This window comes from Sphaeramia orbicularis, chromosome 19 (genome assembly GCF_902148855.1).
Source record: "Sphaeramia orbicularis chromosome 19, fSphaOr1.1, whole genome shotgun sequence".
NCBI lineage: Eukaryota > Metazoa > Chordata > Actinopteri > Kurtiformes > Apogonidae > Sphaeramia > Sphaeramia orbicularis.
The window spans coordinates 16781878-16806451 of record NC_043975.1 but is presented as its reverse complement, the minus strand read 5'-3'; the positions used below and the strand labels follow the sequence as shown (position 1 = coordinate 16806451).

At 34.1% G+C, this 24574-nt stretch overlaps 1 protein-coding gene and 1 pseudogene across 1 annotated transcript; both read left to right on the top strand.

Annotated features, from left to right (window-relative positions):
- Positions 1 to 4653: 4653 nt before the first annotated feature.
- Positions 4654 to 13659, top strand: LOC115410835 (radial spoke head 1 homolog). Its single transcript, XM_030122679.1, is given in 10 exon segments — positions 4654 to 4704; positions 4851 to 4964; positions 6652 to 6757; positions 6886 to 6962; positions 6964 to 6977; positions 7298 to 7433; positions 8305 to 8344; positions 8347 to 8375; positions 13110 to 13218; positions 13548 to 13659. Coding segments are annotated over 10 exon segments (708 nt in total). The 3' UTR covers positions 13580 to 13659.
- A 1879-nt stretch (positions 13660 to 15538) lies between these two features.
- On the top strand, positions 15539 to 21828 carry LOC115410834 (manganese-dependent ADP-ribose/CDP-alcohol diphosphatase-like; annotated as a pseudogene).
- The last annotated feature ends 2746 nt before the right edge of the window (positions 21829 to 24574 follow it).

Sequence of the window (24574 nt, the reverse complement as noted above, 5' to 3'; positions counted from 1 at the left end):
TATCAACAATACAAACAGCAACACCATGGAGACAATTATAATGGTGACAATAACTACAACCAGACTGAGTAAACTGGGCAGAAGAAAGAGAAAAAAACAAAAACAAAACAAAACACGTTTAATTTTGACGCACAGAAACATGTATTTACTGATAAATTTTGTGGAAACTATGGGGAGGGCTTGTGATTCTGGGGGTTTATGCTCAGGAGAGATCTACATAATGTTACCAATTCATGCCAGAAAAGATATGTAGTGTCTTAAAACTTTAATAAAGATATGTGTAAAAAAAACAACAACAACAACGAAAAGAACAACAAAATCCATGAATATACAAGAGAACAGCTGTAGAATAGCTGTCCACTGGAGTGACCAGTATGCATGAAAGGGTTAATTCACTAATCATGTAGATCAGGGTGTCAAACGTGTGGCCCACCAAAGGGTCATGAAAGGGTTAAGATAAGCAATGATATATTTTTTTATTTCAAAGAATGATCTAGAGGCAGAGGGAGTTACACCTTATTAAGTTCCTATCAACATTCTTTGGTGGATAAAGCACATATATTGAATTATTTCTTAATATCAACATAACAAGGTGATGGCGCATCACAATGATTAAACAACCTCTACCAGCTCGTAGTCTTTCAAACTGTCACTCATATATTCTTAAATCAGTGTCATGAGATGGAGATTAGACGGCTGTAAACTGACGAGAGGGTGATAAATCACGAACAAGCAGCCAATGAATTTGTGGCTTACGATGCCTCCATCTTAAATACGGGCCACTTTAGGGAATTATAAAAGAGTGAGATATTCTTAGAGACTGTCTTCAAGAGACAATGACCTCAGTGTGAGGACAATGAAGCAATGTGGATTAACCATACAGTCCTTATACTGCTTTCATTTGCCTTTTTTTAAACTGCGACGGGTGTTTCTACTGATTGAATAAGTGCTCCTCTGTGAGCATTTTGAGTATCACCTATTCATAAGACTCAGAAAGCCATAATGAATGCAGTGGATTGGAACCACAGTTCATTTTAATCTTTAATGCAACAGATGGCAAAATCTCATGGCTTATGAGTTAATGTCAAGTCAAGTTCAAGTTGTCTAAATAAAGGACTGTTAAGCAGAGTCCACTCAGTCTATTATCTGTCAGAGATCCTCATAGTTTTCTATGATGAACAGCGGTAAACTATTGGCCTTCTATAAACCGCAATAATATGCTTTATAGGTTTTGGCCTTCAAATTTGTTAATAGTAAGAGGAATAATCCGATTTCGATTGAATGGAACGCATATTTTATGGTTTTAATTGACAGTTACACAAGCGTCGACTCACACACATACTTTTTGTGGGATTAAATAACCCTTCTCATTCCCAGGCTATCCAGTACTGTTGTTGGTCAAGGCTGTCAGAGATACTGTACATTCCCATTCGAAGGCTGAGTCATGACACTGAGTTTCTACTTAAATAGTACATTCAGTGGGATGATCTGCTGTCTGGAGGTTGCTTTCTCTCCAGACTGTAAATTATATTTTATCATAATAATGTTCCTCCAGATACTTTTTTTTCTGATAATCTCTCTATGGGTGTGTGATATAACACTGGTCAACAACAAATTTATTGTTTTAAGTTTTTTGAGGCTGATTTAGGATAATTTTGGTGTGCTGAATCCAAAAATCACATTAATTTTGCTCAATCAGGTCAACTTTCTGAACTATGCTACATATTGGCTTGTTAACATTTTTGCTTATATTTATGGGCATTTTCACATCATATGATAGAAAATTCTTTCATATTTCTTGCAATAAACGAGTTCTGAAGATTTTACTTTTGCCAATTTATGATTAATGTTGTTTTTTTTTTTTAATATTACAGGTGAATGAAATGGCTTGGACTAGAAGATCCTGCAAAAATAAGCCTGACGTATTCTGCTACATCTGCAGTGAATACACCATTGTAACCTAACAGGAATCAAGTGATCAAAGGATTTTTTTTCTCTTAAAACTTATTTTGGGTGAGAACTATATAAAAAAAAAAGCAACTGATAAAGTCACAAAAATGTAAGTAATTTTGTGATAAGATCAAATTTTTCAAAATCAAATTAGCAAAAAAAACCTGACTGATTGAGAAAAACAGATGTCATTTTTGGATTTAGCGGTGCAAAATGTCCTAATTCAGTTGAAAAAACCTAGACAACTTGCAAAAAAACATTTTTTTGTAACCCAGTGTAATATACACTTATTGTGTGATGATAGAAAATGTAAACTGTTTAAAATGATGGACAATATGAGTTTTTGTGTAATATTTTTGCCATTATGAATCCTCTATGTTTGCCCATATGGCTTCAGATTTGAACAGCAATTTGCATGAAAGACACACGGAGGAACAAGAGCAAGACTTTGAAACAACAACAAAAGTAAGATGTTATCATAAAACCTGTAAGTAATCAAATTATATTAAGTACAGTATTATGACTGTATTTTTAAAACAATTACATCTGATGCTCTATTGGAAAAATAAGGCACCATTATGATTAACTGTGTTTGTCTTCAGCAGCTGATGGAAGACCACAGCACCCTCTAGTGTTACTGCAGAGTAAAGGCATTTCTGTCATTGTAGGATAGATAGATAGATAGATAGATAGATAGTATGATAGATAGATAGATAGATAGATAGATAGATAGATAGATAGATAGATAGATAGATAGATAGATAGATAGATAGATAGTGATAGATAGATAGATAGATAGATAATACAAATGATGAATATAAGCAAAAAAAATGCAAAAATACACAAATTAGGGACAAAATGGACAGAAATGCACAAACAAAAGCAGCAAAATCTATGAAAAATGAACAAAAATAAGTACAAAGAAGTACCAGAATGAACAAAAAGCGCAACGTAATTAACAAAATGAATAAAAATAACAAATATATGCAACAAACTGAGTAAAAACATGACTACAATATTCAAGAAAGTGATGAACAGTAAAAAAAACAAAAAACAAATAAGCAACACAGTGAAAAAGCACAAAATAATGAAGTCAGATAGATAGATTATTTTTTTTTATTTAATATTTTGTAAATTTGTTTCCTAAAATATAAATTTGTTTTCATGTTTGCCAATTTGTTTGATCAAATGTAAATTTATTTTCAAAATGTAAAAGTGTTTTCTAAATGCTATTTATTTTTCAAATTTGTTAATGTGTTTTTTGAAATGTAAATGTGTTTTGAACTTCTTGGCCACCGTAGGACACCACTTTAGCTACTTTTACTACGTTATCTTCAGAATTTATCTAGTTAATAGTACACTTAAGTTAGTATTTAGTATTAACTTTAGTCAGTTTATACACTTAATTAGCATGTTTGATAGATAGATAGATAGATAGATAGTAGATAGATAGATAGATAGATAGATAGATAGATAGATGATAGATAGATAGATAGATAGATAGATAGATAGAAGATAGATAGATAGATAGATGATAGATAGATAGATAGATAGATAGAAAGAAAGAAATGATGAATATAAGCAAAACAAATTGAAAAAAATACACAAAATTAGGGAAAAAATGAACAGAAATGCATAAACATAAGCATCAAAATCAATGAATAATGAACAAAAAGGGATAAAAGAAATAAAAACTGAAGAGAATGAACAAAAATCAGCCACAACCACAATGAACAAAAAGAGCAACATAATTAACAAAATGAATAAAAATGACAAATATACGCAACAAAATGTATAAAAACATGAACAAAATATTCAAGAAACTGATGAAAAGTAAAAAACAAATAAGCACATAATGAAAAAGAACAAAAATAATGAAGTAGATAGAAGATAGATAGATAGATAGATAGATAGATAGATAGATAGATAGATAGATAGATAGATAGATAGATAGATATAGATAGATAGATAGATAGATAGATAGAGATAGATAGATAGACAGATAGATAATACAAATAATGAACAAAAGCAAAACAAATTGAAAAAAAAAATACACAAAATTAGGGGAAAATGGACAGAAATGCACAAACAAAAGCAGCAAAATCAATGAAAAATGAACAAAAAGTGATAAAAGAAATAAAAACTGAAGAGAATGAACAAACATCAGCACAAATAAATACCACAATGAACAAAAAGAGAAACATAATTAACAAAATGACAACATAGACTATAAGCTAACACAATACCATGTACTAAATTATGAGGACAAAAAGTTTACGTTTGATAATACTTTAATGTGTATGCTTATGAACATACATTTAATGTTTATCTCCAGCATTTTTTTTTTTTTTTTTTAATATCTAGATTAGCTTTAGAATAAATGTTAGCTTAAATAAGTTAGCTAATATTGCTTTTTCCAAAATAATAAACCACAGTTAGGACACAAGTAGGTATCAGACTGCCTCAACACCAAGTAACCTAAATAAAAACGGATTAGTGTATTTATTTGTGGCTTATTATTATTATTATTTTTAATAAGTAGGAAGTGCTTTCACTAAAAACTCGGCACTGCTAGTTATTGGTCACGTGATACAGTCTGAGCAGCGTCGTCATGGCAACCATACATCTACAAACGGGAGACTACAGACTTGACTGAGCTTTTACTTGAGTTTCATTTTACTGGAACTTCTGACGTGTTTAAAGATGTCAGATATAGGATCGGATGAGTTTGATGATGAACAAAATAAACTCGGGGTGAGATTGTTAGAAGCTTGTGAATTAAATACGTAATAATCAACTTGTTAAGCTAGTCTAGTTAGTTTTTTAGCTAATGTCGCAACAATTGTCTCTGTTATTGAATATCTGATTGTATGTTTTTATGTATTTATTTTGGCTCAAAGGAATATGAAGGGGACCGAAATGAAGCAGGAGAGAGGCATGAGTCGGGAAAGCTGTGCTGCCAAACGGAGACATTTATCAGGGGACATTATGAATACGGCAAAAGACACGGGCGGGTAAATACTATAACTAGAACTATAACTATAATATGATGGAGAGGATCTGTGAAAAATGTTGCTGCAATTCAAGTCCTGACAAATCTGGGGAGAAAAGGGTAAAAAAAATATCCAGTCATAGTATTTCTAGCAATCGCCATTAATATCACATAATTGCTTGTTTATTAATTCTGGTTTTGTTTCCTTTTCTTTATTTTACTTGAGCTTATGGAAAAAGTGAATTTCCCTCCGGGGATCAGTAAGTCGGTCTGTATTTGTATGTTCTATCTGTATTAAATAAACAGCCAAAGAATAGCCTCTTCAAAGTACAGATACTTGTAGAAGTGCTCAACATCTTTTCTGCATTAAAAGTGAAAAAGTGCACAGTCTGAAATGTACTCAAAGTGTAAGAGTAAATAACAGTTGCCCCTGATGAAAATATTTACTCGCTGTTTTTGAAAAGCTTGTGTAATAATGTTAATAGAAAGATTATTCTAACTCCAGATAAATATCTATGTACTGAAATGGAATCAACCTGACTTAACTCTAATGTGCAAATCAGTTTTCACACTCAGCAATATAACCAATATAAGATGACTCATTTTCTCTGTGTTCCAGTTTAACTTTCAAGTTGTTTTGTTCTCTAGTTAGATTTATATATAATTTTCTACCTTTTATTGTTGCCATGTGTAATATACACTGATGGGTACACCAAGGGATTATATTTTCTATGTGCTATTGTCTCATCTGTTTAATCTGAAATTAGTTTTGATATTGCAAAATGATGCTAAATAAAGTGACTCACAATTGCTCAAACATAATAAAGCTAAAGTAATGAGGCTGTTTGAAAATATAAGCTGTAAATAGTACAGATGTATGTGTTGATGCTAGAGTAAAATAAGCAATTGTGATGACCATTGGAAAATTAAAATGCCTTTACAGGCTAGAAGCTAGGATGTGAAATATAATTACCTCCTCCAGGAGGTATTGTGATCACTTTGCTTTGTGTTGTTGTTTGTTTGTTTGTTTGTTTGCAACTTACAGGAAAACTATTACAACCATCTATACCAAATTTTACCCACAGATAGGCCTAGGCCCTGGACGAACCCATTACATTTTGGGCCAAGTAGGCCAAAGTTCAAGGTCACGGCAAGGTCACAAAATCTCAAATTTTCCTATCTCTCATCATTGAGCAATTTTCGAAAATTCATTAAAAAAAATCAAAACAACTCCGATTAGCCTCCAATTTGATATACCCATAGCTTATAACAATATCTTGTATCTGGCACAAAATTGTCCACATCCACTGTGGAATTGGACTCTGTGGACATTTCAGTTTTAACATTGAAAATCCCAAAGATCTGTCTTGGTGGAGGTCTGCGCTCTCCGAGTGCTTTTCTTGTTATTAGATGATAAGACATGACCATTACACAGAAATACAACTACACCTATCCACATAGTATTTAGGTGACACACAAACTAATGAATGAGTTGCTTGATTTGCAAATAGGAGAATGATTCACATTGGTTTGCTGCTTTTGTGTATACCACAGCTGATTTGAATGAGAGGTTGACCAGACAGCGGCGTAATGTTGCCTAAGTTAGCTGCTAATGAACAAAAACACAGTGGATAAAATGGCAGAGCACTGGAACAGCCCAATAATTTGTTCCTTTCCAACGGTATTTTCCTCTTTTGTCTTTTTTATAGGGAACGTATCGCTTTAAGAATGGAGCAAGATATGTGGGAGACTACTGTCAGAATATGAAACATGGAGAAGGCACCTTCTACTACCCAGATGGGTCTAAATATGAGGGTAAAGTTTATCAAAGCTGCTTTATGTCAAACTTCAAAGCCATGCAATGTTTTTTTAGCCTCTTATCATTAGTTCATGAAAGTACATGATACAGGCTCAAACCAGGCTCTGCTTGTTTTATGTGTCAGGGTCATGGGTTGAAGACCTCAGACAGGGCCATGGTGTCTACACGTATCCCAACGGAGACATTTATGATGGACAGTGGGCTGCGTCACATGAGGTAGTATCTACAGTATATGTACCCTGAAATACCAAGAACTTTTAAATTATGTGTTTAGAACCTTTATTTCTGAAAGCATGAGATGATATTAACATTTGTGTGTTGTTGACTGTCCTGTATGTCCAAATACAGTGTTAGATGTATTTAATAAACCAGACAACATACAGGGGTGAAACAATGTTGACCTCCACCTTTATTTTCATATTTTTGTAGCAGAGATAAAAAGAAATGAAACCATTGATTCACTTTTAATAACTACAAAAAATGTTCAAACTTCTAAAAAGCTGATATCAGCTTGATGTTGTGTTATCTAATTCCAGACATGGACAGGGTATTTACCACTATCAAGACACTGACACCAAGTACAAGGGATCATGGGTCAATGGGAAGATGGAGTCAGCTGGAGAATACATCCACTCAAACCACAGATACAAGGGCAAATTTGTTAACAGTCATGTAAGTTCTATTTTTATGAACTTTTCCTTAAAGCTTATCAAATAATTAATTAAAAACATGTAATTTACATCCATTGTAGCCAGTGTGATATCCTGTCATAAACTCCAGAACACAGCAAGATACCAAATGTTCCTCAAAAAGTCCCAACACACTTCTCATGTGTGGTACTTACAGTGTGTCTTTTTATTTAGTTGTGTGGTGAGACTAAGCAGCACGTGCGTTGGTCAAACTGATGATGTTTCTTTACTTGTGCTTCATCTCTTCACGTGTATTTTCTTGGGCTGCAGTGCAATGAGCTGTCTCAGCGAGCTTAGTGCATCAGTTCTGTCACTTAAAATAACACAGTACAACTAAAATAAACGTTGAGATGTTAGAGCTTAGAAACATTTTTATAAATAGGTCTGATGGGACTAAGAATCTCAAGAGAATTACATTAAATTACAAACAAACCATAAGGTTAGTCGAAGCTATTTAGCAAAGAATGATCGTCATCATAATCCAAACTGCCCGTTGAAAACATCCACTAAACTTGGCCCTACTGCTTTCATAATCCCCATGTGCACTGATGGATTTTTGCAACACGATGTCTGCACTTGCCAATTTAAAAGCAAAGCAAATGAACTAAACATCTGGCTTGTTTACAGCTTATCCTGTAATGTTGCCTCTTGCCCAGTCTGATCTATTTATAGTAAAAAATTAGTTATTTCTCTGTCTAAGCAAACATGTTGGTGAGTACAGTGTTACTCTACCTCATAAAATAGCGATAAGAACAATCTTTAACAATCCCTAGTTCCATTTAAATGTTGATTATTTCTTAGAATTGCTTTTTTATGTCAGACTTATTTTTTTTTTTTTGGTTTTTTTTTTACAGCCATCTGGCCCTGGGAAATATGTTTTTGAGATTGGTTGTGAGCACACGGGGAATACCACCAAGCAGAGCAGGTATTTAATAATCACACTATAGTTAATTTAATTAAATAAACTATATAACTGCACTTAAGGTACTTTTATATGCTTTTGCTGTAGTGTAAACACAGTAGAGCTTAGGGCTGTGTGACATGATGATGTATGTATTGTTTGAGGATAGAAAAACATCCAGTGTCTTACTGTGGCCTACATTGCAAAAATCTAAATCTTACCAAGTGTATTTTAACTCATTTCTGGTCAAAATATCACATCACACTTAAAATAAGACATAATCCACCTAAAGAGTACTTTACAGTGAGATGTAAGAATTTATTTTTCGACAATAGATCTGGAAAATCTTATTTCAAGAAATCTTACCAAGATAATTTTCACTTGTTCCATCGGCAGATTTTTTTTGCTTGAATTAAGCAAAAAAAAAAAAGAAAATCTTGAATTAAGCAAAAAAAAAAAAAAAAAAAAAATCTGCCAATGGAACAAGTGAAAATTATCTTGGTAAGATTTCTTGAAATAAGATTTCCAGATCTATTGTCTAAAAATGAGTTTCTTATATCTCACTGAAAAGTTACTCTTTAGGGATTATGTCTTATTTTAAGTGTGATGAGATATTTTGACTAGAAAATGAGAAAAATACACTTGGTCAGATTTAGATTTTTGAAGTGTGTGGTTTATTTCTCAGCAAGTTTCCCACACTATTTAAAAATGATCTCAGATTTCTCTTCCAGACAAGTAAAGTTTATAATATTTTATATTTAGTTGAACATTAGGACAAAGCTTTTTTTTAAAAAAAGGAGGAGCAATAATCATTAACCCTTTATAGGGCACTCCCAGAAATACTCCGAACATTCAAAATTCAACCTTAATGTGTGATTGGAGGACCTAACAAGACTTGCAAAGTCAAAAATCAAGGTCCAATGAAGTTACCATATTTGGTTCCTTGCCCATAAGTGGCAAAAAAAAAAAAAAAAAAAAAAAAAAATTCAACAAGTATACTTAAAAAATACAAGAAAAACACATGTATATGAAAAGAACATGTACTTCAGAACATTACAACATCCTTTTTTGAACATTAGAACAACATTAGTGCTGATCCAGACCCCTGTCCACATCCACATTCTCCCTTTGAACATCATTCCTTACATTAGTACCATTACTTCATGGTACCTCCACAAAAGCAGGTACACTCACTGTTCCATGCAGAGGTGGACCTTACAGACCCTGTAGACCACATTGGACCTGAGATTGTTGACTCACTGTCGTCACTGTAACTGTGGCTGTCACTGTCTTGTAATGTGTGTGGAAATTACCAAAAATAGTCACTTGCCCGGTAAAGGGTTAACAGTAAAAAATCAAAATGTGTTGAGAATTATGCTTCTACATGTGTTCATTTCAAACAATGTATGTGTTATTATTGTATACACGTAAAATATATGTTATTGTATATATGTACAGTCACGGAAAAAATTATTAGACCATCAAAAGTCATCAAAAACAATGGTTATGCAATCAAGTACTAACTCCTGTGTGTATCATGTGACTAAAACAGACAGAAAAGAAAACATAGAATGCCTAAAAGCACTGTTTTTGTCAGTACAATGACTTAGCTATTGATGTAAGAACTGAAGGTGATTTTGGTTATTATCAAGAAAACCACAGAAAATGGATAGATATCAGCTCTGAAATTAAACTCTTATGAGCTATTTTTGTTGTTATTATTATATTTGTCCAAACAAATGTACCTTTAGTTGTACAAGGCATTAAAATGAACAAGAAATTGAAGAAAACAAGCGTGGTCTAATAATTTTTTCCACGACTGTGTATGCATGTACTGTATGTATTCACTGAATTTATAGAAATGTGGTATATGCGGTTAATGTGGATCCGTGTTTTTGGTTATATTTCACAGCCCTAGCTCAGACTTTTTCACCATAAACTAAATGAATTCCACTCAGTAAATGAAACCTAACATAACTATGAAACTCTTGACTCAAACTACAGCAGACAGACTCAAAGGAGAACGGTAAAAATGGGGAAATCTGTGAAGTCGCCCTACCCCGGCTCCAGGGAGGGTTATCTCTCTGTAGGACTCTCTGGAGTTGCAGAGGAGGTGCTGCTGCTGCTTGTATCTGCTGAACCTGCGTCTTGTATCAGTAGCATCATCACTCATTCCTCTTTTCCACTGAGGCAGTTCTAGGGCTGGTTCAGGACTGGTGTCTAATCTCAGACCAATTCTTTAGTGTTTTCGACAGCCCGTAAAACTGGCCGGTGTAGAGTTGTGTCTGCTTTGAAGTATAGATTTAAAGAATAAAGCCCAGACAGATTTGAAGTGACAGTTTGGTGATTAAAACTAACATTACTACTCTAACATTGCCTGCTACATACCTACCAGCATTTAGAGACCTATATAAGACACGGTAATGTGTTATAGCATCAGTCCAGAACTTAGCACCAGGGTTTCCTGTTGGTGGAAAATGAGTATCGCTTGCACTGGACTCCTGCATAATAATAATGGAGTGTTTTCCATTATGATATTGGATTTTTGTGCATAAGAAGAATAAGAGTCTGTATTGTGCGTTTGCAGGGTTTTTCTACTATTTGCTTGCTATAAATACATGTGTCCAGAGTGGCTGTGTGAATGCATGCAGCATGTTGTAACTTTGGGGTTTGGAGTTATGTGTCTCTGCTGAACACCAGGGCTGTGTATTGGCAAGAATGTGTCAGTACTACAGTCTACTCTCGTTATACCGCCAACTTCCGTTCACGGCCAAATTGGCGGTATAGCGAAAATGGCGTTACAACGGGTTGCGTCCATAATGTGCATGTCTTTACTATATGATGTCTATGCTGCCTCCGTTAACCCGTTCTAATTGCGTTTCTAAATAAATCTTGATTCTGTTATGTTGTAAGGCAGGGATCGGCAACCTTTAACACTCAAAGAGCCATTTCGACCCGGTTTCCACGGAAAAGACAACACTGGGAGCCGCACCTCGGAGGTGCCGCGCCGCGACGCTGGCGGTATAACGGTCGGGAAATCAATGGTATAAGTGTTGTTTGTGCGTGGAACTGGGCTGGCGGATGGCGATAAGCGGAAATGGCGGTATAACGGCGGGCGGTTTAAACGAGAGTAGACTGTATATGTATCAAAATACTGGAGTTATGTATTTAACCCTTACATGCATGACTTATGAGAGGTTAATCTAGATTTTTTTTTCCCCAGCTGTTTTTATTCCTCTTTAGGCATAAAAAAAAAAAAATGCGATTAAAATTTTTTTTATGAACCTATTTTTCATGGAGTTGCAAACATGTCTGCTTGGCTGGACACCATGTGTTTAATTTTTGAAGCAAAGAAACATGCATTTATTAGTATACTGTGTAAAATCGATGAAATAAAAAAGATTATAATGCTGCTAATCTGATGTTTTCTGACATTTTATCATACTCTAATATTAGTCATTACTCACTTCATGGAGATAATATGCAAAAAAAAACAGACAACTTTTTGGTTTAAAAGAAAAAAACAAACTGTTAATTACAGTCTAATAACAGTAACAGGGTCAATGTTTATTTATATAGCACAGTTAAAAACAGACACTACTGTCCCAAAGTGCTGTATATAATAATGAAACAGAATAGGAGTAAAAGACAATGAATAGAATAAAACAATACTGGCACATAACAATAATAATAATAATAATAATAATAATAATAATAATAATAATAATACATCAAATTTATATAGCGCTTTCTAAGTACTCAGAGACGCTTTACAATAAATAAATAACAACAATAAATAACATAGTTCATGCATTAAAAACAAGCAACTGATTTACACTCAGACATGTTCGTGGCAGATTAGGTTTATCAAAAACAGCTACATTACTGCAATTATATGAATTACAGTGTATGGGATGATGCATTTGTGGCTGATATGGAACTAAAACAACCAAACCCACGAATATACAAGAGAACAGCTGTAGAACAGCTGTCCACTGTAGTAACCACTATGCATGAAAGGGTTAATATACTGTAATGTATTGTCATATATTGCATCATTTTAAGCAAGGAAATATACTGAGATTTTAAAAACAGAATCTAAAATCAAATGAGTGTCAAGAAACCAATGTGTGTGATTGACTTGTTGGATGTCATAAAGAGGCAATAGAATCCAAAGAAGTAAATGAATAAATTATACTGCTTGTGTTTATAAGGTTATTAGTCGGTTGGTATTGTTACTAGAATTAGCTCTAAGTGGCCAAGATGACAACTGTCAAAATGCATACACAAGGTCCAAAAACCAACATGTGGAAAAAAACAAAACTACTTATATCCATTGGTTTTATACTATTTGTATGATTTTGGCAGAATATTAGTTTAGTCTGCTAGGTTTGCCAAGAGATGTTTTTATTCTGGAGAAAAAGAATCATATGCTTGAAAATACACTATTACAGTAGATCTACCAGCAAGAGGCTTAAAAACAACAAATGAACAGTCTGTTACAAATATTGAATGTAAATTATTCATTAACCAATAGTGTTTCTCAGAGGATTGCAAGCATAATAAGGAAGTATGTTAATAATTTATAATAGTGAAAGAAGAAGAAAACAGCAAAATATTCTAATGCATGTCTTGAATTTCAGATTTTGGTACAAGCCAAAATCTGTTACAGTGATGTAGTTTAGACCATTTTTCCTTTGTACAAGAAAAAAGAAAAAGACCATCAGATTTGCCTCTGTCTCTGTCCACCCCCTGCAGGACAGAGCAGAGGGTGAGTGGAAGGAGGTGGTCTCCACCGCCATCCTCAAGTGGATTCCAAAGTGTATCACCGGTCTGACCCTGTGTACCCCAGTCAAAGAGACTCCAGGTGAACCACAATGAAAAGTTTATTTATTGGATTTTAGAGCCCAGCAAAATTCCACCACTGTAATGTTCTCATAGTCCACCCAACAAAACTCTAAAATGGTGTTTTTAATTGTAGTTTTTGCATTACATCTGATTTACAGAGGCAGGTAATGTTTTAGGCTGTCTTTAAGTTTAAGAGTCTGTTGAAGGTGAAGTTCATGTATAATTGCTTTAAATGCTTATAGCACAGAAGTAAAGTCTTGAAAACAAGGCAATGAAAAGGATCAGGGATTGAAATCCACTGTTCTGAAATTAAATGTGTGTGTATGTGTTTGTGTTTTCTTTCATCAGCTCTGGAAAAAGAAACAACTGCATCAGAATAGAAGACAGCCAGCTGACCTGCACTGTCACCATCTTCCATTTTACCACCTTTGTTTTATGCTCTTTTTTTTTTTAAATAAATCAATAAACATCCGCATACTCTCTCTTTAGTATGCATTTAATGGGTTTATGTAGAAATGCATGGTTTTGGCATCTCTAAACATAGCATCTCTACTCTTTAAAGATGCTTTATATATATATATATATATATATATATATATATATATATATATATATATATATATATATTATATATATATATTTTTTTTTTTTTTTTTTTTTTTAATTTATTTAGTTTTTGTTTGTTTGTTTGTTTTTTTTGTTTTGTTTTTGTAGGTTTACCTGAATTAAACCAATTATTTCCTCACAACATTGAGAAGTAATCACCTTTAGTACTCATAAACATTCAAACTATTAGCAGTGGAAGAAGTCGTAGTACTAAGAGCACATCAAAATTACATAAGTAAACAAACATAATGTTTAATTGTTTTTTATTCATATTACTGCTGCTTTAATGTGTGTGTTGCATTGTACCATTGTATATATTTAAGGTTTAGCTCATTTAACCTAATTTATACTTTTTAGTCATAATTTATGTTGACTAGTTTTATACATCAGTGCATCATATTCTCTATGACTGAGTAGCTGGTAATGTAAAAAAAAAAAAACTAGTTAGGACAGGAGGAAAACCAATTAAGAGTAATGTTATTTTATGTCGAAATTTCAGTCTGCTACAAAGGTAGCTTTAATTCAATAATTTAAAGCAACACTTTTTATCCTTCAGTTCATTACTACATTCAAAATCAACATTTTTGGAGGGACAAGGCCAGGAAAGGGACAGTAATCAATCAGTCATCATCAATCAATCAATCAATCAGTCTTTATTTCAGATTTAGAGGTCCATATACAAAAAACAAAAAATGTAACAATAAAACAACCACACACATACAGTAAAATTTTTACCTATGTTACATATAAGCACTGTCTCTAGTGCAGTGTTTTCAACCTTGGGGTCGGGACCCCACATTGGGGTTGCCTGGAATTCAAATGGGGTCGCTTGAAATTTCTAGTAATTGATAAGAAACAAACAAAAAAAAGAATTACTAATAAAAGTATATGGTGAGTTGAGAGAAACAATCCCAGTCCATAAAAGACATGACAAACTGTGAAGCTGAAACTGAAGCACTGTGGTTCTGTTTATCTGTCAAATGTTCATTGTGGTCGGTTTCAGATCCTGCAGCTCTTTCATAATTCATAGTTTGAGTTCTTGTTTGTTCAGTATTAATTGTCAGCCTTGTAAATACGAGCTGGACTGACTGTACATATCCTGACCAAGGAAAATCAAATTCTCACTTTGTGCAGTAATCTACACCTGGCTTTTCTGCCTCCATCCAGAATAATATAAATTATATAGACTAAATGTCCTCTAAAATTAAAGTTTATTTGTAACATAGTATAGCAAACTATTACACGATCAAAAACAACTTAATTTTAGTAAAAAAAAAATCTTTGTTTTGAATGTCTGGGGTCACCAGAAATTTGTGAAGTTAAAATGAGGTCACAAGCCAAAAAGGTTGGGAACCACTGCTCTAGTGCCTGTGAAGTCCAAATGTGTACCTGACACTGCTCTCCCCAGGTCTGATAACTGGATTTATAATTTTGTTCTGTGACAGCTCCTATCTGCCTATAATAAAATAATAAAATATTCTGAAAAATAATTAGCCTGTCAAACATGGAGTGGATTCAGTTATTATAAATAGATAATCGAGAGCGTAAAGTTGTTTGTATCATGTGTAAAATAATTAAATAGTAACCAATAAAAGTTAAGGTTACTAAATTATCACAGGTTAAAGTGGAAAAAGCATTTTTGTTAAATTCCATCAGTGTAAACTATGAACACGAGTGGCAACTACCTGACACCACTGCGCATGTCAACCATGTGACCCAACCCGGAAGTGAACACCCCTACTGGCAGAGCAGGTAAACAAGTCCGTTAAGGTGAATAGGCTTCCATGTTGGTGTGTTTATTCCGTATGTTCTACTTATCTATCGTATCTTAACTCGGGTTTCATGTTACCGTTATTTTGAAGGACAACCGGAAATCCTTACTTTTACTTTTCTTGAGTTATCCGGGACTGGTTGGTTCATGTACCGTCATCCTCGCTGACACACTGGCTGTGTTTCATCATGTGAGGAGGTTCAGAGGATACCGGCACCGGCGGCTCTGCTTGGTGTTTCCTGTCCACTTCACCCCAGTAAACACACTGTCCGCTCTTTGGCAGAAACCATCCAGAATGGACGACAGTCAGCAAACGCCGCTGTTTACATTCGGCCTGATCGCGGACATCCAGTACGCAGACATCGACGACGGGTTCAACTACGCCCGGACTCGGAGGAGGTACTACCGCAACAGCCTCCAGCTGCTGAGGAACGCCAGGGAAAGTTGGTCAGAGTCGGCTGTCAAACCTGAGTTTATCCTCCAGCTGGGGGACATCATCGACGGATTCAACAAGCCGCACAACGCCTCGGATCGAGCCCTGGATACGGTGTTGAGAGAGTTCAGCTCCATCCCCGTGGAGGTGCACCATGTGTGGGGGAACCATGAGTTTTATAACTTCAGCCGGAGTCAGCTGTTGGGGTCAAAGCTCAACTACACCCTGCACACCCACAGGAGCTGAGTGGAGCCAGGCCCAGGACGACATCTACGCCTACCAGTTCAGTCCCTTCCCTGGGTTCAGGTTCGTGGTCCTGGACGCTTATGATGTGAGTCTTCTGGGCCGAGAGGAGAGCAGTGAGGAGTACAGGAGGGCTCTGAGTCTGATCAGACAGTACAACAACAACGAGGACCTGAACCAGCCCCCAGGTCAGTCCCACACTCTATTTTAACCCACAAACACCCTCTGCTATTTTACTGTCAGTTCCCAAATTGTTTTTTCTCTTAATTTACCCTTTCCTAAAGTGATTTATCACCATTTGTTCTAATAATATCCTCTGAGTTTGGCGTTTTTTTCTGTGAAAATCAGGTATTGTCCTATATTTAACCATTTCATGCACAAATTATGAGAACCTTAATCAAAATTTTTTCCTGAGTGTTTTTATTCTTCTTTAGGCATGGAAAAAACAATGCGATTAAAAAATTTTCTTCTGCAAAATAAATAAAAATAAAATACAAATAATTGGAAAAAAATTAAAAAATACATTAAAAAAATAATAATGAAAAAAAAATTCTTATGAACCTATTTTTCATGAAGTTGCAAAAATGTCCACTCAGCTGGACGCCACATGTTTAATTTTTGATGCACATAAAACATGTATTTACTGATAAATTGTGTGAAAACTATGGGGAGGGCTTGTGATTCTGGGGGTTTATGCTCAGGAGAGATCTACATAATGTAACCAATGCATGTCAGAAAAGATATGTAGTGTCTTAAATTTTTAATAAAGATATGTGTAAAAAAACAAAACAACGACAACGAAAAGAACAACAAAATCCATGAATATACAAGAGAACAGCTGTAGAATAGCTGTCCACTGGAGTGACCAGTATGCATGAAAGGGTTAATTCACTAATCATGTAGATCAGGGGTGTCAAACGTGTGGCCCAGGGGCCAAATGTGGCCCCCCAAAGGGTCCAGTTCGGCCCCTGGGATGTTTTTGCCAAGTGCAAAAATTCCACAGTCTTGAATTGAATTATGCAAAAAAAAAAAAAAAAAAAAAAAAAATTAGCTTGAATTAAGGAAAAATTCTCAATTAAGCCAAAAAAATCTCCAATTAAGTACAAAAAAAAATCTTCAATTAAGTAAAAAAAAAATCTCAAATTTAGCAAAAAATCTTGAATTAAACAAAAAAAAATTTCAATTAAGTAAAAACATCTGCAATTAAGCCAAAAAAAAAAATCTCAAATTTAGCAAAAAATCTTGAATTAAGCCAAAAAAATCTTCATTTAAGTGAAAAAAATCTTGAATTAAGCAAAAAAAAAAAATCTTCAATTAAGTACAAAACAAATCTTGAATTAAGCCAAAAAAAAAAAAAAATAGAATTAACAACTTAAAATTTTTTTCTTCGTTTAATTGCAAATAATAGCATTAAATTATGAAAATATTTACATTTACAACCTATCCTGTAACACTAAAATGTGAATAACCTGAACAAATATGAACAACCTGAAATGTCTAAAGAAAATTCAGCACAATTTTAACAATTTTTCTTCCTGTTCCTCAGTGTTTAGTGTCTTTGTAGATCTGATCCATAACACACATGGACAAAGGATAAGTTGAGGAATAATATTGTTAAAATGGCACTACCTTTTCTTACGTTTTTTAATTTAAATTTAATTTTTTTTCACTTTTTTTTTTTTTTGGGGGGGGGGGGGGGGGGGGGGGGGGGTAGTTTATAATAGTAAGTATTTTCATAGTTTAATGTTTTTTTTACACTAAACTAAAGACAAAAATTTGGAGTTGTCATTATTTATAGGTTATTATGTTATTATTTTACTGGTCCGGCCCACTTCAGATCAAATTTAGCTGAATATGGCCCCTGAACTAAAATGAGTTTGACACCCCTGATGTAGAAGTTCATAAAGGCTCAGATTAAAGTTGAGGGTTATTATATCATAAACAGATTAAAAAAACAAAAAAACCCAAAACTTTTTCACCAATGATATTAATAACTGAACATAAAAAAATCAGGCTGCCTATTTTCCTGTATTTAATTTACTGATCATGAAGATCAGGGGTGTCAAACTCATTTTTTTTCAGGGGCCATATTAAGACCAATTTGATCTCCAGTGGGCCGGACCAGTAAAATAAGAGCATAATAGCCTATAAATAATGACAACTCCAAATTTTTTAGTGCAAAAAATAACATTAGATGATGAAACTATGTCTATCGAAAACAAAAATGATGTGAATAACTGGGAAAAAAAACTGAAATTTCTGAAGATAAACAAGTACAATTTTATCACTATTTTGCCTCAACTTATGATTTATACATGTGCATTATGGATCAGATCTACCAAGGCACAAAACAGGCAGAAAATTGTTAAAATTGCACTGATTTTTCTTTAGACATTTCAGGTTGTTCATATTTGTTCAGGTTATTGACATTTTATTGTTAAAGAATATCAGAATTTAATGTTCCTTGCAATAAATCAAAGGAAAAAAAATGGTGTTGCCATTATTTATAGGCATAATGTCATATATATATATTTTTTTCACATTAAACCAAGAAGAAAAATTTGGAGTCATTATTTCTAGGTTATTATGCTGTCTATTTTTTAGTTTGATGCCCTCGACTGTTAACATCCTCAGGGTAATGCCTGCATTTGCACTGTGTAAATCATCTGGCGGGCCAGATTGGAGCCTTTGGCGGGCCTGTTTTGGCCCCCCTGGCCACATGTCTGCACCTTTGATGTAGATGTTCATAAAAGTTCTGATTAAAGTTGAGGGTTATTTTATCAGAAGATAACAAGCAAGTGTGTCCAATCACTGTTGTTTGTCAAACAACATGGATTTTACACCAGACCCCAGGAAGAGTAGCAACCACTACAGTGGAAGCTATTAGGGATCCATATAAACAATAAACCAATACTATATCCACTGCTACAGTTGATATAAAGTGTGTTAACTTATGGAGACATGTAACAGTACTTGATTTGACTTGATTTCCAGTTTGATATTGCAGGAAGTGTATAAAGCCAACCCTGATGTTTGTTTGGGTTTTTTTTGTTATAGTTGCAAAACAGAGGTTTGCCATGTTCAACGGTTGGCTTCAGTAAAGACCAGCTGGACTGGTAGATTCCATTTGTCCTCAGCTGATGAGAGGCATGAGAAAGTCACCCTTGTCAGTAAGTATTATCTGACAGATTGTGTTCGTAGTTATTTTTTCTTGTGTTAGAAGGTCACAGAGTTCATGAAGTGCCATTTTTAAGCCTCAAGTATTGAAGGACTCTGGAGGATGGAGAGATGTAACCATAGAAATTCAGCAACCATAATAATCACTAACCACAAACTACACTTCTACTGGCGTTTAAAGGCCACCAAATAATTTCAGCACCTTTTCTAATTTTAACATATACTCTTATGTTTGATCTTTTAACTTCCACACTTCTAAGCTGTATGTATTCTGAGCATATTTATACTGCAAAACCTTTAGTCTTGTTTCAGCACTCCAGTTTTTTCCAGTCAATCATGCTGAAGCCTATATGCATTTCACTGATTAACATGTCGTATTAATTTCATAGGTTAGTAAGAATTTCACTTACATCCATTAGTTACATTTCCATTTATTTGAATAATTATTTACATTTTATATGTAAATAATATTGGAATAAGTGTAATATATGTAGTATGTTAAAAGATGGGTTAATGTAGAAGTATGATAAGTAGTTATTATTACTATTATCACTTTCTTGTATATAGTTTCATTATAGGTCGGTAATGTAGATAAACATGGACCCAGAAATAATGTGAGAGTGGAGTATTTTTTTTGGTGTTTTTTTTTCTAAACCTCATGTTGTTGTCAGTGATTAACTATGATTACTGCTGTGGTTTCTTTATTTCTGATGGTGTGGATTCATTACCGGTGACCCAGAGGTGCAACTGCCCAAAAAATTATCCACTAGCCCAAAAAATTACCCACTATAAGAAAAAAAGAGAACAGCCCAAAAAATTATCCACTATAAGAAAAAAAAAGAGAACAGCCTAAAAGATTATCCACCAGCCCAAAAAAGTATCCACTATAAGAAAAAAAGAGAACAGGCCAAAAAATTATCCACTGTAAGAAAAAAAAGAGAACAGCCCAGGAGAATTATCCACTAGCCAAAAAATTATCCACTATAAGAAAAAAGAGAAGAGCCCAAAAAATTATCGACTATAAGAAAACGAGAACAGCCCCAAAAAATTATCCACTATGAGAAAAAAAGAGAGAACAGCCCAAAAAAAATATCCACTATAAGAAAAAAAGAACAGCCCCCAAAAAATCCACTAGCCCAAAAAATTATCCACTATAAGAAAAAAAAGAGAACAGCCCAAAAAATTATCCACTATAAGAAAAAAAGAGAAGAGCCCAAAAAAGTATCTACTAGCCCAAAAAATTACCCACTATAAGAAAACGAGAACAGCCCAAAAAAATTTTCCACAGCCCCAAAAAATTATCCACTATGAGGAAAAAAAGAGGAGAACAGCCCAAAAAATATCCACTATAAGAAAAAAAAGAGAACAGCCCAAAAAATTAGCCACTATAAGAAAGAAAATGAGAACAACCCAAAAAATATCCACTATAACAAAAAAAAAGAACAGCCCAAAAATTATCCACAATAAGAAAAAAAAAAAAAAAAAAAGAGAACAGGGGCAAAATATCACTCCTTTAACTCTTAACATGATTACTTAAATGAAAACGTGGAACAGTATGTGTGTGCTGTGCCACTGAGGCGGGTGAATCTTACTTCTTAGGAAATAAAACGTAGTCTGGAATGACAGGGACATGTTTCCGTATCAAAGTAATGTGATCAGTTCTGTAAAAATGTAAAATGAAGTCTAGTTTTCAGTCCTGCTGGGTGGTTTGAAATACTGTCACATTACAGGAAAGAGACGAGGAAGATGGTGGCACATTTCATGGATTAGTTCTTCAGCCTGTGTCTGGTTGGTGTGGACGTCATTTATTCAGGTTGGTGAACTAAAAGCCTCGTAACGTTTCTAACTTCTTTCCTCAGGTCACCTCCCCGTACACCCGTGCTCCACCGATCCGGTCTGCCTCGCCTGGAACTACAACGAGCTCTTAGAAATCATCAGTCTCACTCCAGCGTGGTGTGTTTCATGGCCGGACACGACCACGACGGAGGATATTACTGGGACAAAGACGGAGGAGGCACCACCTGACAGTGGAGGGGGTGATCGAGACTCCGCCCAACTGTAACGCCTTCGCCACGGTGTCTGTGTACGACGACAGGATGGTCCTGAAAGGGAACGGGAGGATCGAAGACCGAGTCCTGATGTTCCCATAATGCCTGAGGGACAGTGAAATTAAGAATGCACCACTGATGAAGGGCTTTATATAATATCTATGGCTTCAGACATGTACGGTGTATTTCACATTTGAAATTTACTGGTTTGAAAATGTACGCTGGTCACTTACAAGAAGCAGAATGACTTTTAAGCTCCAAGTTGAGTTAAATATTTATTGCACAGTGAAGGGCTTTCCTACTACATATTTGACGTATTTTAATCAATTTATTTTAAAAAAAACAAAACAAAACAGTAATGTCTCAAAAAGTTAAGCAATAATTTATGAGGACAAATTCGATAAATGATAAGAATAAGAAAAAAGTTGGATCTTATCTAAGATTTGAGTGGCAAATTTCGGAGAATAAATTACAATCTTATTCTAGTAGATTTCTAACTTAAGCAGCAGGAATTGAAATCTACAGACCTAAAATCTGACAGAATTTCTAAGTTTTTATCTTCATATTAAGTATTGCATCAAAAGTAGAAAAGCTCTGATGATATAAACTAAAGGTTCTATCACTCTTGTTACTAAACAGTCCGTCACCACTGGAATATATTTCATAGGAAAATGTTTACAACAATACAATGGTTCTACAACAATAATGGTTGTTTTTTTATTTCCAGAAAAAGTACTATACCTCAAATCATGTTTTATTTTCTGACATCCTGAATGTTAAATAATCGCTGTAAAGAGTGTGTTGAGTCAAGGAATACAATTTTAAATTTATCATATTTATATGAACAAACTTGAGTTTTATTGCTGCTTTTTTTGCATATGGTGTTTTTGTACATGATTAACCTCTATTTGAACATTATTGGTGAGTCGTTTATTGTGCAATGCAGTTCAGTTAGGATCAGTGTGATGATCACTATAATCATTACATTGTATTAACAATAAAAATATTCTGCCACTTCTTGGAGCTTGTTGATGTCACTCTCTACATCTTATGCTGCGTTCAAGGTATGTAAGAAAAATAATTAAGAAAGTGAATATCAATGAGATGTTTGTAGAAAAATGATAAAAGCTCAACTTAAAATTAAACTTTATATTGTTACAGGTAGAAATGTGGCTTTTGTTTGGAATTTCGGTGCACTTTACCAACCTGGTAAAAAAAGAGTGATGCTCTTTAGGTTGCTGTTGTATCAACTGGAATTTTATAGCAGAAAATGGAAATACTAACATATAGTGAAGTCAAACTTTCCAACAGAACAGTAATTTATGATCATTTCTTTCATTATTGTTTATTATAATAATTACCTTTAATACAGGATAAATATTCTTTTTGTTTGTTAGGTTTCTGTTGAATTAAATGTAATATATTGAAGTCAACAACATTCATTGCATTCAGGAAACATTCAGAGAGAAATCTAAATACTGACATTAAGTATAAATACCTCAGATTTACACTTAAGTGGGTGTACTGGACTGAAGTAAAAGTATGTATTTATATTCTACCTATGGTAATGATGGTCCATATGGCCCAAAACTCTTCCAAGAACACAGGTGTCAAACATGCGGCCCGGGGGCCAAAACTGGCCTGACAAAGGGTCCAATCCGGCCCGTGGGATGAATTTGTGAAATGTAAAAATTACACTGAAGATATTAACAACCAAGGATGTTACAATGATTTTAGGTCAATTCAATCTAAAGTGGGTCAGACAAGTAAAAAACTACCATATTAACCTATAAAATAATGAAAACTTTGTTTTACTGTAAAAACAAACAGTTAAATTATACAAAAATGTTTACATTTACAGACTAGCCTTTTACAAAAAAAAGTAAATAACCTGAACAAACATGAACAACCTTAAATGTCTTTATAGAAGTATGTGGAGTTTTAGTAAAATTCTGCCTTTTATTGAATGTTTTGTGTATTTGTAGATCCACTGTGATCTGTACATTGTAATGCACATGTAGAAATGATAAACTGTGGTACAATATTGTAAAAATTGCACTTATTTTTCTTAAGAATTTTGTTTTGTTCAAGTACAGTTGTAGATGTAAACATTTTCATTACAGAATCTTACTTTTTTCACTCAAAAAGTTAGAGAACACTTAGGAGTCGACATTATTCACAAGTTATTATCCTGTTATTTATATTATTTCATGGGTCCGGCCCACTTTATATCATATTAGGCTGAATGTGGCCCCTGAACTAACATGAGTTTGACAGACCTGTCCTAGAAACTAGTGATGTAACTTCTTACTGTTACAGTGCAGCAATTCATTAAACAAATTAACAATAAATTAAGTGTATTTACTTTTTTAAATTTTCTTGTGTACCTTGCATTGCATTGCACTGAATATCTACTGGTCTACCTCAACTAAATATTTTCTCAGTATGTTGACTATTTGATGTATGTAAGCCACAGGTGTCAAACATGGTGCCCGGGGGCCAAAATCGGCCCACCAAAGGGTCCAATCTGGCCCCTGGGATGAATTTGTGAAATGCAAAAATTACAGTGAATATATTAACAATCAAGGATGTTAAAATCATTTTAGGTCACTTCAATCTAAAGTGGGTCAGACCAGTAGAATACTATCATAATAACCTTAAAATAATGAAAAAAGCTCATTTTTACCTCCGACAGGAGTTATTGTGATAGCTTTACTTTGTGTGTTTGCGTGTGTGCGTGTTTGCATGTTTGTTTGTTAGCAAGATAATTCAAAAAGTTATGGACGGATTTAGATGAAATTTTCAGGAAATGTTGATACTGGCACAAGGAAGAAATGATCAAATTTTGGTGGTGATGGGGGGCAGCAGATCTGTTTTGGCGGAGGTCTGTTCTCTTTGTTGTTCTCTTTGTTTTAGTGTAAAAAAAAAAGGAAAATTACCCAAAATTTATACATTTACAGACTAGCCTTTTACAAAAATGTGAACAACCTGAAATGTCTTAAGACAAGGATGTGGAATTGTACCAATAATCTGCCGGTTACTGAATGTTTTCTGTATTTGTAGAGCCACTGTGATCTGTAAGTTGTGATAAAAATGA